The 17,599-nt window shown below is 46.4% G+C and overlaps 1 protein-coding gene across 3 annotated transcripts in view; it reads left to right on the top strand.

Annotated features, from left to right (window-relative positions):
- GALNT1 (polypeptide N-acetylgalactosaminyltransferase 1) overlaps positions 1 to 16,572 on the top strand; it is a 1,063,390-nt gene extending 1,046,818 nt beyond the window's left edge. For all 3 annotated transcript variants that reach the window (XM_069620546.1, XM_069620547.1, XM_069620548.1), the window contains exon 12: positions 14,772 to 16,572. In XM_069620546.1, coding sequence (XP_069476647.1) covers positions 14,772 to 14,918 — 147 coding nt within the window. In that variant the 3' untranslated portion in view covers positions 14,919 to 16,572. The remainder of the gene's footprint in view (positions 1 to 14,771) is intronic.
- Positions 16,573 to 17,599: the final 1,027 nt, after the last annotated feature.

Genomic DNA, 17,599 nt, shown 5'->3' with positions numbered 1-17,599 from the left:
TTGTAAGGGTGCGGACACAGGGGGGGTCATGGTGTTAAGTAGAAACGTTGATTTAATTGTGAAGAGGAAAAGAAAATTCTTGCCCTAAATCTAAGAGGTGTTTCCCATCCTCATCAAAATCCATTAGAACTTTAACCTGCGTCTTATGAAGGAGTGGCAATTCTTTCATGTCAAGGAAGTAGGTATCCAGTAAAAGCTTATATAGCAAGGACTTATGTGCCAACCTTACAATGACAAGTTTGGGAGATTAGGTTTATAATTGGATCTTTCGTTAGGGGGCTGTTAGTACCTGCCCGGAGTGAAGCCCAAAGGTACATGGGGCTCACAAAAATGATATCCGCCAGGTAAGTCATACCGGTTTCCAGGTGCATAGAATACACAGGTGTTGAGGGGGGAACCATAAAGAGCTTTCGAAGAAAAGCATTTTCTGTCTTTTGTAAGGAGGGGTTCCTTGAGTACCCCCATATTTCACACCCATAGATGCCAGTGGGTATGGTCTTTCCCCTCATAGAACTTTGTCACGTGTTCCACAGAGGAATAGCCCAAATTGGTGGCTAGTCTGAAAATTCCCCCAGTGGTTTGACTCACCCTAACACTTAATCTGAAGATATGGTCATTCCACTTTAATCGACTATTAAATCTAATCCCCATGTAGTCAAATAATGAGCAGCTATTCATAGTCTTTCCTTCCGAAAACATCTGCGGGCAACATTTTGGTTTCTTATTAGCACACATAGCAAATCACTTGCCACTATTATCCTGGAGCCCCTGGTCCTTCATATATTTCTCATACTCAATAATCAAAGCCTGAAGAGATCTAGGTGTCTTTGCCAGGAGTACGGCATCATCTGCCTAACTGAGCACTGGCAGTCTCCTGGCACCACACTGACGGGCATCAATGTTGATAAAGGAGCCAAGATAAGAGGCAAGACTGTTAAGATATTCATGAAAAAGATTTGGGGCAAGGAGACCTCCCTGGTGAAACACCTTCTTAAAAGCCAAACATTCAGAGAGTTTTCCATCCTGACCTTAGCGTACACGTATTCTACTTTTCTCATGGAGTGACTCCAGCAAATGGATTAGTGGGCCAGGAGCTCACATATCACTCGGACAATTCCACAGTAATCTCCTGTCCATGTGGACAAAGGCTGAACTAAGGTCCATAAAGGCCACATATACAGGTGAATCCAATACCCAGATATGCTTTGCCAGAATTAAATAAAGATAAAGGCACTGGTGTATTGTCCCAGTACCTGGGTGGAAAGCTGATTGGGTATCTAACCAGATGTTATTTTCTGTAAGTCTGTCCGCCCAATCGCTCTAAAATGATTCCTGAGAACAACTTGGATGTCCCATCCAACAAAGTGACAGGTCTATATGAGGAATGGAGACTTTTGTCACCCTTTTTAAATATTGGGACAATGGTTCCAATTTGCCAACTGTTGGGGATTTGATTTCTGCTTATAAAGGCATTGAATACCTGAGTCAGGAAGGAGGCCCACACGTCCGGCAAAGAACAAAAGAAATGAATTGGAACTCTGTAGTTAAGGCGCATCCCTTGTCCAAACCTCCAGAGTTCCTAGACCCAATTCTCCAGAATGCTTTGGAGTTTGAAATTTCTTTTCTCCTTTCTGAAAGAGCAGATTTATATTCCTTACACCTTAGACAGATTTCATTTAGGTCCACAGTACCTCTTTTTAATGCACCAACATTCCTTGCTTCTCCTTGTAGGTGTCATGCAGCCATGACTTTTGAGGAAGATGACCATCCCTCCTGCTAGTTGTTGAAGGATTGAAAATGTCCTTGCAAGCCCTAGTAAAGTTGTCAAAAGGCCTTTACGTCCAGCGCATTGGATTTGCTATATAGTCATAATCATAAATTCTAACCTGGTGTCATTAAGAACTCTCATGTCAAGTTATTTGTTTCATGGGATTATCTAAATCTCAAAGCCCAGAACCACATGAAACTGGCATTGAGCATTTTCCACTAGCACCCACTGGAAGAAAGAGTTGACTTTAAACTGATGTACCTTATCCATACGGTGTTGCATGGCAAAGGACCATAGTACCAAACTTCTCTACTCTTATCACAAGGTACCATCCCTCCGGGCATGGCTTGTGGCAGATGGTGTAGGTCGGCTTCACAGAAGGCCCCCACCAGATCGTCCAAGATCCGGCATACAAACTAATCACAAGCTGCAGATATCGCCCACAAATGGTGGGAACCAGTGCATGAATAACTAGGCTCCACGGAACGAAGAAACCGAGGGGGCTGAATTGCCTGGTGTAAAGATTTTTTGAACGAATAAGCGGAGGACAACATACATCCAAAAAGAAGATGGCACCCCCAGGACAAAGAAAGGAGTGGTGTCGGGAGAAGCACCCAGGAGATTTGTAACATTGGAAGCGCCCAAGTGAGGGACGGTGAAGGCAAAGCCCAGGAGAGGGACTGCTGACTGGCGAGTGCTCAGAGACTCGAATCTGGTGCAGGGACTGAAATCGGGAGAGAGGAGGAGCTGCAGCCCAAGCAAAACCTGGGGAAGAAGTAGCTGGAGTAAGGAGTCAGTGGCAAGCCACCGGCACCTGGTAGATGCAGCGGCTGCTACAAGGCAAGCCTGTGTGTGTCCCCGGAGCAGGTCGGTTCCCCCCCGCAGCTGGAGACCAATGCAGGGTTGCACACCTGAGCACAAGGTGGCCGCGGCAAATGCAGAGAGCCTGAAATCAACACCCCCGCAGGAGTATATGTGGCTGTGAGTGCTGCTAAATAGTCAGATTGGCCAGCTCGGACACTGCGAGGGAAGCAGAAGTGAATGGACATGCAGCTGGGAGGAGAGGACTGGAGCTGAGCGGGGGTGTTAAGGTTCTGCCTGTTGCTGTATGTGAGCCCTGGATATAGAATTGTGAGGCTGACGAGGAATAGCCACTGAAACTAAGTTTCTTGGGCTCCTGAGTTGGAGGGGACGCCAGAGGGGGAAGACTCTCATTGTGAGAACCCTCCAGGGTTAAAGGAAGATAGATAGGCTACAGGGGGCGTCAGAAGACTGAGGTGGCGAGTGCATGAACCTGCACTATGTGCGGTAAACTGGAAGGTGACCCCCTGCAGCATTAAGCCTGCAGCGCTGGAGAAAGTGCAGAGGTGTTGGCCGGCGTGTTAGGCCATAAGTGGAGTCAAGAGAGAGACCTGGCACGAGGGGAGAAATGGAACCAGCGCCGCCACTATGCCTCACTCGAGGCTGCCAAGGCAAGGGCCACAGTAAGGGCCTTTGGGGAACCCGGCAGAAGGGACAAATGCATGTGGGCGGAGAAGTCCGGAGAGACATTGTAGGACCTTGGCCGCTGAGGGGACTGCAAGCGGGAGGCCCTTGATTAACTGGGACACAGGCCACAACACAAGGTGCGAGTGAGCACCAAGATCAGAACTGCTGAGAGAGACAATTTACAGCACCCCCGACCTGGCGGCGAAATAACCAGGGGGACCTTGCAGTATAGAGCCTGTTGCGACCAAGTTGTAGGCACTCCATTAGGAGCGAATAGTAGTTTCAGCAGGAGAAGCGTTATCAATGCCGCCCAAGTCGAGTAAGGCCAAGGTGACTCAGCCAACCATCAACCACTTTACTACACCCAAGCAGCAGTATCCGAAGGAGAAAATTGAATCGGCGCAGGAGAATGAAAGGGGCCCCTAGGACCTGTACAATCAGCTGATGCTTGCTATAGCAGATATGAAAGCTACACTGGGAATGCAGATAGCAGCGGTGCAATTGGGCGTGGGCTGTTGCGCCAGGATGTGCGGAACCTAGCTGACCGTACCACTACGCTGGAGACACAAGTGTAGGAGAATACCGGGGGGGCTACGAGATGCACATGCAGAGGTCCACGTTCTTCAGCAAAAAGTCAGGCTATTAGAGAACAGAGTGGAAGAGGCGGAGGGACTGGCACGGAAGAATAACATTCGTGCAGTAGGCCTGCCTGAAGGAGAGGAAGGTGCAGACCCTACAGCGTACGTGGAAAATCTGCTGCTCTAAGAGATTGGGCCTGGGAACCTTGTGTAGGGCTTCAGGGCTTCACCATTGAGTGGGCACATAGATCGCTAACCAGGCTGCCCCCTCCAGGAGCACCCCCAAGACTGATTATTACTAAGGTTCTGAATTATAAGGACCGGGAAAAGATCTTGGTGTACTCCAGACAAGGAGGAGAATTGAAGAGCGCATCTGCTGACCTGGCGGTTTACCCAGACTTACCCAAGTGCAGAAGATCAGAGCACAATTTACAGTAGTCAAAGCAAGACTCTCTGCGGCGGGGCTGAAATACATGCTGACGTACCCTGCACGACTTAAGGTTATATATTAAAAACAAAACAAGGGGGTTTCTGGGAGTCCCTTGACCTGTTCTTGGGTGGATGGCCCATGGGAGAGACTCTACCAAGTCTTTAGCTCACTGTCCCTTTCACGTCCCTGCATATCCGTCTTTGTCCTGGCCAGGGGCAGTCCAGCACCGAAATGCTAGGCAATTCTCCTCTGTAGAAGAGTACTAATGGCAACGCCAGACACGAGTTACGGCATAGTCTGGCCTCATCAGTGAAGTGGAGCTGTGCTTCTCTAAGAACAGTGAGCAAGGGATCCACGTCTGGATTACCCTGTTAATTAGAAGTTAGACCCAAAGTTACTTAATATGCAAAACAAGTGGGGTTATGGGAGTCCCCCTACCAGCACGAACACAGCCCATTGGCCTGTTCTTGGGTGGATGACCCCTGGGAGAGACTGTACCAATTCTTTGGCTCACTGTCCGAAGCATGCATCTGTGGTTGCTGTTGGTACTCTTCAGCGAATTACCTACCATTTCGGAGCTGGACTACCTATGGGTGGGACAAAGAATGATGTGTATGGAAATGTCTCTTCTATGGAAAGCATAGTAAGCTAAAGCGTGGTTGAGACCCTCTCCCGGGGGCCATCCACCCAAGAACAGGTCAATGGGCTTTGTTCGTACCGGTGGAGGGTTTCATATATATATTTCTGAGGCTTGTGGAATCTGCTTAGATCACATGCTGTGCATAGGCCGACCTCTAGTGGAAGCTGCGGAGTATTACAGTTTGTTTTTCGAAAATCGAAAAAGGGCGTCGACACAGGGCGTGCCAGTAATACTATCCCTAGTGTGACGTCCACTGTACCCATGATCCCTCACGCGTCTAGGATCCCCAGATTGTTTTTTTCCGCCATTCTGAAATGGCGGAAGCACTTCATCGGAGTTCCCTGGCTTTGCCATATTTACACTTAAAAATAAATCTAATTTGCCCCATTTTCTCACCCCTACGTCGACCAGCATCTCGACGCCGAACCGGGGAGGAGATCAACGTCGAAACCCGACGGATTGGGCCTTGAGGCTTCCGCCTCGGCTCGGGCCTGGGCCGCTGGCCTCGGCCCTACAGTAGGGAGAGTGGGGGGTGGTACACTTCCACACTCGGTTAGAAACACCTTCTTACCTACACACACTTGCCCGCTGCCCACAGGCGCGTATGGAGGGTACGCCCTTTCAGTTTTGCCCCAAGTGTAATAAAAAATACCCTTGGGTAGATAAGCACGCTACGTGCAACCTTTGCCTGCCCAGAGACCACCCCGAGGCGGGTTGCAGGGCCTGTAGCAGGTTTAAGACAAAAACTCTTAAGGACCGCTCCACCAAGCGTTGGGCCCACCACGCCAAGCTAGCAGCTATGGAGGCGGAGGGTACCTTCAGCGACGGCAGCGATGCCGGACTTTCGGACGGCGAGGGCACCAAGGCGTCGAAAGACAGCCTAACGCACGTCCCCGGCCTCGGAAGGTCGTCCGTCCCGGCGACTATGGGGAAGTCCCCCGGCGACAAGAGCGTTACACATACACACGCTAAACACAAAAAACCCACCCGAGATTCGACGTCGTCGAAACCTCGGAAAGAGGCACAAAAGGAGCGGTCCGAAAGGACGTCCTCTGGGCGGTCGAGGTCGTCGCACGACGTCAGGCAAGCCTCCACACTTGCACATAGTGCCTCGCCCATTAACATCACGGAAGATCACTCGTCCGGAGACGAACACGGCTTCCATCCCCAGCCTGCACCCCAGGGAAAGGGTACATCACTTGGGAGTGAGGAGGGCCCAGTTTCGAAGCCTAGTTCGAAACACAGGGATTCCACCTCCGATCCTCGACGCCAGGCGTCGAAAGATAAGGGAAAGGGTAAACACACTTCCACCCACGGGGAAGGGGGTAAGCAACAAAGGAAACAACCCTTGCAATCCCCCACAACAATAGAACTGACTTCCCCGTCCAAGTCTTCTCAGGGACAGTCCATAGAGAGTTCCAGCAGGGTCACCCCAAGCTCAAAACTCTGGTCATGCGAGGACATTGACAGAGTAATGTCAAGGATGTCCTCCTTAGCAAATTTCTTCGAAAGACACCCTGACCAACTACTAGCTTTAAACCCTCAGGAATCTTCTCCCTCAGGTTCAAGGGACCCTATCCCTTCAAATAAAAGGCCCCGGGTCGAGACACCAGTAAAGGCTTCAGAACCCTTCGAGGTCCAACCCTATTCTTGCCTTTTCCCTACAGGCCAAGGAGACTCTTCCCTTATAGAGGGCCAGGATTTTGAAACACCAGAAGATCTCGCAGTGTCAGATTATTACGGGGAGGACGAAGACGAGGATGAGCCAGAAAATAGCCCAGATATTTTCAGAATGGACTCACCAGTCGAAAGGGAAGCCCCAGTGTCTGATTCCCCAATAGATAATCAGCCCCTCCTAAATGAACTGCTCTCTCGGGCAGCTAACCACTTCCACATAGACACACAAGGTGTCCAAGAAGAGAGGGACTTCGCGGAGGAACTAATAGGGGAAAGGAAGACAGTAGCCCAGACCATTCCCATCCTGAAATCTATTCAACGCAGAATAGCACCATCCCTTGTCAACCCAAACTTGACAAGACCTGTAAACCCGAGAGTAGAGAAGCTGTTTAAAGCAGCCCAGTCGGACCCTCTATATATTAGAGGCCAACTTAAGCCAGACTCTCTAGTCGTAACTAACACCCGCAAGAGAGCTGGAACCCCATTATCTTCCTCGGAGGCTCCCCCCGACAAAGAAAGTAAGAAACTCTATGGTTTTGGTAGAAAAGTAGCTTCCACGGCAGCCTACCAAACCAGAATCGCGAATTCCACCACACTGTTGGCCAGCTACAACTGCCATCAGTGGGAAGAAGTGGCAGCACTAATAGATTCCGCTCCCGAACCCCTTAAGAGCCAGCTATCTCGCATTTGTGCAGAGGGAAGAAACGTCTCAGGCTGCATTTTAAAAGCAACTTTAGACGCCGCAGACAATGCGGGCAGAATTATAGCAGAGGGGACTGTCATCAAAAGACATGCTTGGTTGAGGCAGTCGGGATTCAGAGCAGAAACACAAGCTGCACTCTTAGACAAACCAGTGGAAAGTGATCTCCTGTTTGGAAAGGCAGTCGAGGACGCACTAAAAAACGCTAAGGAGGAATTCGACACCCTCAAATCCCTTGGCCAGTTAACTACAAAACCACCTAACCAAAGAGGGAACGGCAATTTTCGTCGCCCCCGCGGCCAAAATTCCAATAGAGGAAATAGCTATTCCCACACCCAGGGTACACAGTGGAACACCAATTCACAACAGTCTACCCAGGGGTATGGTAGGGCTAGTAGAAGAGGACGTGGTAGAGGCAGAGGCAGCCCCAGTAAAGGAGGCGGCACGCCTCCACCAAAGCAGTGACGCTCATTTCAGGGTCCCTTCCCATGCAACCCCAGTAGGGGGACGAATATCCAGCTTCACCCAGGCATGGGAAGGGATAACATCCGACAGATGGGTGCTGTCGACAGTATCCAAGGGGTACTGTATAGAACTACTGCAACGTCCCCGAAACCACCCTCCAAGACAAAAAGTCCACTCTTTAGAACATCAAAAGATCCTCCTCGAGGAAGTCTACAATCTGCTCCTAAAGGACGCGATAGAACTCGTCCCAGGACACCAGGTAAACAAGGGTATCTATTCAACTTACTTCCTTGTGCCAAAGAAAGATTTAACAATGCGCCCAGTATTGGACTTACGGCCTGCCAACAAGTATGTCAAGCCCCAAAAATTCCGTATGACCACGCTACAAGAGGTAATCCCACTCCTAAAAAAGGGGGATTACATGGCAACCTTGGATATGAAAGATGCCTATTTTCATATTTCTAAGCTCCCGGCGCACAGAAAATACTTGCGCTTCAAGGTGGACAGTCGCCACTACCAATTCAAGGTACTGCCCTTCGGGATAGCTTCAGCACCAAGGGTATTCACCAAGGTACTGGCGGTGGCAGCTGCACACCTACGCAGGGAGGCAATCCCAGTGTACCCTTATCTAGACGACTGGCTCATAACGGGGGAAACCCCAGGAATCTGCAGATCAAACATTCAGAGGACTATCGACCTCCTCCACGAATTAGGCTTCTCTATCAACGAGAAGAAGTCAAGTCTGGTGCCAAGCACCTCAAAACAGTTTCTAGGAGCTATCCTAGATACTCAGAGAGAATTGACCTTCCCTTCGGAAGAAAGAATTCGGAATATACTTCTGCAAATTCCGCATTATCAGTCAGGTCAACAGATAACAGTACGCAAAGCTATGCGGTTACTGGGCATGATGGCGTCATGCATTTACCTGGTCCCCCACGCGCGTCTGCGCATGCGTCCCATGCAGGAATGGTTGGCGAAACAGTGGTCTCAGGCAAGTGGTCAGTGGGACGATCTAGTGGTCGTTTCGCCAACACTCGTACAGAGCCTACACTGGTGGACAAGAGAGAATATCGCAAAGGGGAAACCCTTTTACGATCCCGAAGTACAGGCAGTGGTTACTACAGATGCATGCCTGACTGGGTGGGGAGCTCACCATCTCCACCACACAGCTCAGGGTCTCTGGTCTCACTCAGTAGCCAAGAACCACATCAATCTGCTAGAGCTTCTGGCAGTATTCCGTGCGCTGCAGGCGTTCGAGCCCCATCTACTGAACTTGTCGGTGCAGATCAGGACGGACAGCACGACAGCCATGTTCTATCTGAACAAGCAAGGAGGGACTCGTTCGCCAAATCTGTCCAAGCTTGCCCAGAAAATATGGATATGGGCACTCAGACGGAACATCTTCCTGTCATCGCAACATGTTCCAGGGGAGCTCAATTCCCTAGCGGATGCTCTAAGCAGAGACCCCCTCCCAGAAGGACACGAATGGGTCCTTCACAGAGACGTAGTAGAAGATCTCTTCTCTCAGTGGGGTTTCCCCACTATAGACCTATTCGCCACAAGCGAAAACAAACAATGCCCAGGATTTGCATCCAGGTTCCTCCAAACGGACTCCCAGGGGAATGCCCTGTGGATGAACTGGTCAGGGATGTTTGCGTACGCTTTTCCACCAACTCCTCTCATCAGGAAGGTGGTGTACAAGATGAACAAGGAATCAATGACGCTCATCCTAGTTGCTCCCATGTGGGCGAGACAACCATGGTTTCCACACCTACGCAGGATGGCGGTGTGCGAGCCCATCAGACTCCCAGCCTGGTACAACCTTCTGTCCCAGCAACAAGGTCAAACACTGCATCAGGAACCCAACTCTATGAACCTAGCAGCATGGCTCCTGAAGTCATAGAGTTTGGACATCTCAAATTACCACAGAGGTGTATGGACATTCTAAAAGAGTCCAGGAAACCAAATACAAGACACTGTTACTTTGACAAGTGGAAAAGATTCGTTATCTGGTGCCAGAATAAACAAATCAACCCGGTTGATTGCACTCCTTCCAACGTTGTAACATACATGCTCCACCTGCTGGATGCAGGGTTGGTTTTTAACTCTCTCAAAGTACACCTGGCAGCCCTCTCGGCTTACACCACATCCCATAACAGGGTCTCGTGGTGGAAAGTACCAGTGGTTAAAGCCTTCATGGAAGGAGTAAAGAGACTTCACCCTCCTATTTCGAACCCACCGCCAGGATGGGACCTCAACGTGGTGCTAGCTAAGCTCATGGGGCCCCCCTTCGAACCCATGCATAGAAGTAGTCTCAAACACCTGACTTATAAAACGGCCTTCTTAGTAGCCATTACCTCCATAAGAAGGGTCAGTGAAATTCAGGCTCTGTCAGTGCAAGATCCTTTCTTTACTATCCACAAGGACAAACTGGTTTTACGCACACACCCTAGGTTCTCACCAAAATTCATATCCAAGTTCCATGTAAACCAGTCCATCGAGCTTCCGGCTTTCTTCCAAAACCCACAAAGCTCGGCTGAGGTGAAACTACACACCCTAGATGTGCGTAGGGCGGTCTTATACTATGTAAATAAAACCAGACCGCTAAGGAAAACAGATCAACTGTTTGTCTCCGTAGCTACAGGCAGAGAGGGGGATCGCGTCACTAAGGGCGCTATCTCTAAGTGGATTATCAACTGTATACAGCTGTGTTACTCTCTTTCTAAAAAGACTCTGCCGTTTACACCAAGGGCCCACTCTACTAGAGGCATTGGGGCCACTCTGGCTTTCATTGCAAATGTTCCCCTCGACACCATTTGCAAAGCAGCTACTTGGAGCTCTATTCACACTTTTACTCAGCATTACTGCATTGACACTCATTCCAAGACAGATACACAAGTGGGACAAGCGGTTCTAAGACACCTGTTTGCTCATGACCCTTCTCACATCCCACCTCCTGCTTCTGGTACTGCTCGCTAATCTATGCACAGCATGTGATCTAAGCAGATTCCACAAGCCTCAGAAGGGATACATTACTCACCGTAATCGTATTTCTGATGCTTGTATCTGCTTAGATTCACATGCGACCCACCCTTCCTCCCCTCCGAGAGAAGGCGCATGGTTGCTTGTAGTCTTACCTTTCTGTCTATCTGCTTGGACTATCTGTACTCACGCTACTCCTCATGCTACCTCATGTCAGGAAAAACACAATCTGGGGATCCTAGACGCGTGAGGGATCATGGGTACAGTGGACGTCACACTAGGGATAGTATTACTGGCACGCCCTGTGTCGACGCCCTTTTTCGATTTTCGAAAAACAAACTGTAATACTCCGCAGCTTCCACTAGATGTCGGCCTATGCACAGCATGTGAATCTAAGCAGATACAAGCATCAGAAATACGATTACGGTGAGTAATGTATCCCATATATATATACATATACATACACATACATTTAAGGTAGCATAGAGAGACCAGTAGTATTTTATATACGCTTGGATTCTATGTTAGATAAAATACAATTTGTTTCTTTATCTCAAAGGGGCACATTAATTTATATATTTCCCAATCAAGAGAATATCAATCGATAAGAATATTGTCATAAAGTGTTGAACTCAGCATACAACACCAATATTGAGTCCAAGTATTTTATAATAATTCTTGTATTGCTGAAACTGAAATCACAAGCAATAATCCATTATATTAGGTCCAGACAACCAATCTCATACATGAAATTGTATATTTCATTTTGTTTTAGGTCCAAACAAATTGATGGTTTCTCTGAACCCTCCTGATGAACCATCAATAAAATAAGATGTAGAAACACGTGTCGAGGGATACAAATATCAGAATTTGAAAAAGAAATCTTGTTTTTTGAGGGATAAGAATATGAGAATTTGAGAGATTATTTTCAGGGAGTGTGAGACAATATCACATCCCACTGTCAGTATACAAGAAATAATTGACTCTCATGTATGCAGTCTACAATAATTGAGAGACTGCATCAAGGGATTGAATCAAAACCCAATATCTGCATTCAAGGTGGAATAGCTTTCTAAATTTTGCAATTATAATTAGACATTCTGGCGCAACAAATCTGATTCCTTTCTCTTTTTTTAAGCAAATTTCAAGGACACTGGACAGCCTCAGTACCATTGGAATCCGACACTGCTGCAGATTCCTTAAGTAACAAGCAAACAAGTAATATTGGTAATTTTGGGACTCGCCATCAATTGTAATCAGGCTGTGCTTACATAAGAACACACTACAGGCACCGGGGGGTATCAGGAACTCCATGAATCTTTGGTCTAAATTGCCACTGTCAATGATGGGGAGGGTGGCCATGTTGAAGATGGTGGTATTGCCTAGACTATTGCATTTTTTTGTGAACATCCCATTCTTCATACCTAGAACTTTTTTCAGGAAACTGGAGAGTATTAGCAGGAGCTTCCTGTGACAGAACGGGCGAATCAGAATAGCTATGGCGTCACTATATAGACCGCACGCGATAGGAGATATTAGAGTCCTGCACTTCGAATTATATTACGTAGCTGGGCAAATGCAATTCGTACTGGATTGGCTGGTTGAAGACCCTACCCCATCACACACATGCTGCAAACTACAGAGTTGCTGTATTACATGAGCTATTGTGGATGGAGAAAATGAGGCCCCGAGGGTCACATTTAGTGGCTTTAGCGGTAAGCGTGTGGGATAGAGCCATGGCAATGATGGGACTGACAGACCCTATATCGGTACAAACTCCCTTTATTTTGGTGATGTCAACTAAGCCATAGGTGAGTAAAGGTGTACAGTGATATTGGGAAACCTGTGGGGTGGCCACCATAGGGGATTTGCTGCAGGACATGGTTGTTGTACCCTTCCTAGAGCTGGCAGGACAGACAGGTATAAACACAGGCCAATGCATGCTACACCTTGCCATTAAGAGGAAGATAATGCTCAGATGGCCAGCATATAGTGAATTGAAGGAGAAACACTTAATGGTGGATGTCCTGTATGATGTGGCTGAGGGAGGGCATACCATCTCGCAAATATGACCTCCTGCTGTCCAATGGGCCGGGTTCCCCTCCATTGGTAAGATGTAAATGGGAATTGAATCTGGGGGTCTCGTTTACTGATGCACAGTGGGGGAGGGTACTGGGATACCACAAGGTGTCGAGAAATGCACAATTACAGCTTATACAACTGTTGGTTACGCATAGAACGTACATGATTTCCCAGCGAATCACTACATTTCCAGCGGCGGCCCAACAAAGATTCCTGAGGTGTAATGCGACGGAAGCTGGAATGTTACACAGGTTTTGGGCATGCCCAGTGGTGGGACTTTACTGACGGGAGGTGGCAGATAGCACATCCAATTCTACTCCCCCTCTCTGTAGTATTTCTCTGTGCGCATATTTGCTGGGCTGTTTTCCACGCCCCAAGGGCCGGGGTCATGTTGCCAAGCTAAAAGACCTGCCATGTATTCTGGCTAAACGCAGGATAGCTATGGCATGGAAATCGGCCAAAGGCCCCGACCTAGAGGAATGGTGGAGGGACCTGCACAGGTGGGGAGGGGCGGAAACTGCGGCATGGAAGGCTGCAGCGCCACAAGACTATGGAGATTCCTCCTGAGGAATTAGAGAATGGAAAGATTTACTATTAACTTTGTTTGCCAAGGAGCCCACTGAAGAGGTTGGGGAAGGACGGACCTGAGTGAGAGCGCAGGAAGTGTTTGAATCCAAAGCGGACTTAGTATGAATGGAATACAGGCAAACCGGAGGGTGGCAGACGGGAGGGTGTGGGAGGAACCGGATTGGGGGAGCAGGTAGGGTCTTGTGACATGTTACAGAGATTAGACTAATTGAGATGTCATATGATCATGGAGTGTTAACGTTTTTGATTGCGTGTTTTCTTTCTTGGAAAAATAATAAAATTAATTTTTAAAAAAGTACCATCCCTCTAGCCTAGACTACAAAAACTATTTTGCTGGCCAAATGAAAGAGAAAATGCTGAGTCAACATTCTATCAGCATGCTTGCCGAGCACCCTCCCTACGGATGTTCAGCAAGAAGGGAGCTTGGGAAACCACTAAAAACCTACCTTTTCAAGCAAGCTTTCACGCTCTCTGAACCTCCTTCTAAAAGACTTTCTCCGTCTCTGGTGCCTAGTTGCCAAACTCTTTGTTTGCAACTAATACCTAGGCCTCTGTGATCTCCTTTGACTCCCCTAGCTACTGTTACTCTTCTGAATGCTCTTACTTTCCCAGCCAGCACTTGATTTTCTACTTGTTTGCCCTTGTCCCTTGTTCCCTTCCCAACCCTGATCTGAATGTACCCAGTGAGAGGTCATATTTCTGACCCCCTCCGTTTCTCTCCGTTCTTTCACCAATCCCGCACCCCTCGGACCACAGCAAAGTTATTTTGTATTGCAGTCTGATGCTATATAAATCTACAAAAGCATTTGCCCATAGAGAGCAGGCCTATTGAGCGGAGGTTCCTCGAAGGAATCGAAGGGGTGGTGATGAATGACAAATATTCCGACCCCAGGCAGAGCAATGTGATTCACACAACCTTAGCTTGTGCCTTATTCCTTTGTTAGTTGCTTACGTTTTGTCGAGGTGTGCTGGCTACTCCTAGTGTTCATTATATATGCTGCTCAGTTTTTAGTTGCTTGATCAGGTACTTTGGTGCTCATGATGCAGCTGTTGCAATAGTCTAGGTGGGAGAGCATCATTGCTCCCATGAGATCCACCTTGCTTTGGGAACTCAAAATGGGAGAGCTGTTCATCGGATAGTGGAAAATTTGCTTATCAAGTTAAAATTCTTTCTTTATTTTATCTAAAGCAATATGGTGGTTTTTAAAAAGTACTGCTCAGTGTATCCCTCCACTTGTTTCATACATTCCCATCACTATTTTGGTATTTTAATCTGCAAATTAAGGTTAAACTTAATTGAGTAGATGCTATCGTTTTGTGTTGCAGAAATCAAAAAGTTGTTTTCAATATATTTGTGTTTATCCCTTTGACAGAAATTGACATTGTTGCATGTGAATAGCAACCAGTGTTTGGACAAAGCCGCCGAAGAAGACAGCCAGGTACCCAGCATAAGAGACTGCAATGGCAGCCGATCTCAGCAGTGGCTCCTTCGTAATGTCACTCTACCCGAAATATTCTAAGAGGCTGTTTACTGAGTTCAGCAATGCAAAAGGAAAGGATTGACTGGGCTACCTCGGCAAACATGACTTGCACATCCTTGAATAACAAGGGAAGGAAATCTGGTTTCTGCTCGGCACAGACGACTATGAGGTGAAGAGGACGAAAAAGTCATTGGCCTTTAGAAGCAAACTCGCCTGGCCTTTCCAGTAGCTGTGAACTAGCGCCTCCTATACAAGGATGTGAATCAACTTACTTTTCTAGTAAAACTGTGCACACTGATGTTTACAAGAAAGACGGGAATCTCCCTCATCAAAGAATCTTCTAGAAATGTTCTAGACCACTGAAACATAGTCCTGCGAATACGCTCTCTGGAGAGCGGCATATCGTCGTCGTTTGCTTGCACATCCGTATTCTGCTCCGAAAGTACAGTCACTATGAAGGGGTTTGCAAGGAGATGGAATCTGTCCTGGTTACACTCATAATCATCCTGTTCAATGCTGAAGAAAATGTGCAGAATGTAATGGCAGAGATAGGATTTTAATAACATGTACTCAGATTTTTATGGTGAGGAACAGGGTTTGGAAAAGAAATTCAAATCGGAGCAACCGAAAGTACAATTTGTTATAGTAAAATATCAAATTTATATGTAGATTTTATACCTCAGTGAGGATAAATATACAATTTCAAAGACATTCTTGCATTCTTCAGTCGTGTGATAGTCTTGAATATACATGTGTATGTGTATAGGTGTATGTGTGTGTATACACATATATGTGTGTGTATATGTATATACATACACATTGATGCACAAATGTAAAAAAAAATCTATTTTTTTCTTGGTGAGCTGAAGTTGATTTTTAGAACGTGGCTGAAATGAGCGCAATTGTAAAAAAAAAAAAACCTTTAATATCACAGTTCTACTTTTTTTTTCCTTTTTCTTTGCTCTTGGTTTCTGGGCTGCTGGAATCGGAACATATCTTAATACCTTCTGTGGAAAAAAGAAACTAAACCTATAGAAGTGTAACATATTGCAACAGTCAGCAGACTCTTTGTTGTTGGTTCAAATTGACTGTTTTTTCAGTTCTGCAAGATTTTGGAGGTTTCATGGCTAAGCAAAGGATGCAATAGTACATTTGCAAACTTCTGGAGTTAACTTTGACGGAGTATGCTCATTGTTGGAAATCCATACTATTCTCCTACAGATTTCTTTTCACAGCAATAAACTGTTTTTTTTTCCAGCTGGCAAAAATAAAGGTAAAAGGAAAAAATGGATGTAGCAGGAGTTTGACTGAAATTGAGGGTTTGCTGGAAAACCTTCCTTACTCCATATTCAGATGTGCTTCATTGTCAAGTACATATTTAGATTAGGTTCATGCAATGTAACGTTGATCTGCTGCTTTTTTTCTAATAAAACCTTGTGAAAATGTGTTAAGCAGGCATGTTTTCAAAAAATTAATTCGACATGAAGTAGAAGGATTTAATTATCTCCCAGAAATGTGCCTTCTAATAATACTGCTTTATTCTGTTTTAGTTGGGACCAGAGGAATCTTTTACATCTTTAAAAGAAACCATAACATGAAATTATTATTTACTGAACTTTTTTTTCTAAAGGAAAGAACATATCTTTGCTGTGTTTTAAGAAACTAAATAAAAATAAACACATTTGTTACTTGAGGTGATGGCTCTGAGCACATGCTATGCCCATACAAATGGACAATACTAAATGACGAAACCGCAACATTTAGGATCCGTTTGTTTTAGTTGTCCTTATTTGCATGTAATTATTGCAAGATAAGTGTGGGTAACACTTTACCATGTATGCACTAGATCATTATCCATGCAAAATGCTGTTGTGGTGGACTGTTTAAGGGTTGCAAATGTCATGAGATGGTGGCATTATCTCCCCTACTAAGGATTTCAAATACCACATTGAATTGCAATAAATGGGTCTAATAAGTGGAAAAAAAATCATGATTCTCTACGTACGTAAGGGCCACTTATCCCCTTCCGTGTTGACCCCATTGGATTAAAGGACAGATGTGGTAGGTGTAACTATTTTTACTAACGCCTACCTTTTGGCCTCCATAACGTTTAGATTTTGGCTTTGCTTGGATTGGTCAGTGCTAATTGTCTCGGTGACAATTCTAAACCAATTATTGGGTTTAATGAATACAAAATAAAAGTAATGTTACTTGAACTACTAAAGTCTATGGGGAGATGCAGTAACGTGTAAGTTATTGAAAGTTGATGTTGGATCAGAATGGTGTGCAAGCTGGGTGTTCTTTGTTCAAAAACGTTCATTTTGAAGGTAACTGCTTTCAAGAGTTTGGTCTGGTGCCTCTTTTGCAAAACGCACATTCTAAAGGCACAGAACAATTTGCATATGTACGCTGATCAGAAATGCCCCAATCCCATGCCCTCTGCAACTTCAGTGTTTTCTTTGCACTGCACTCTGTGGGACTAAGTGATTGAGGACTGCAAGTAGACCTTTTTTTCTTCTGTCTAACCTTTAATTTCAATTAGTTGCTTTTTTTTCTACTCTGCTTCAGGGTACAATTTCCCTCCTTCTCCTTCTGTGATTCACACGTTGGGTTTTCCTCCTGCTGGTCTGTTTCCAGTGTCTGACCCAACACTGTTTGCTTGAACTGAGAGCCCTCCTACGAGTTGGGGGCTGTGCTCTCTCTGCAAAACATTCGGAACC

The sequence above is a fragment of the Ambystoma mexicanum genome, chromosome 5q (genome assembly GCF_040938575.1).
Source record: "Ambystoma mexicanum isolate Mex_15411 chromosome 5q, UKY_AmexF1_1, whole genome shotgun sequence".
NCBI classification, from domain to species: Eukaryota; Metazoa; Chordata; class Amphibia; order Caudata; family Ambystomatidae; genus Ambystoma; species Ambystoma mexicanum.
Note: the sequence above shows the minus strand (reverse complement) of the source record. Positions and strands in the feature narration are given on the sequence as shown.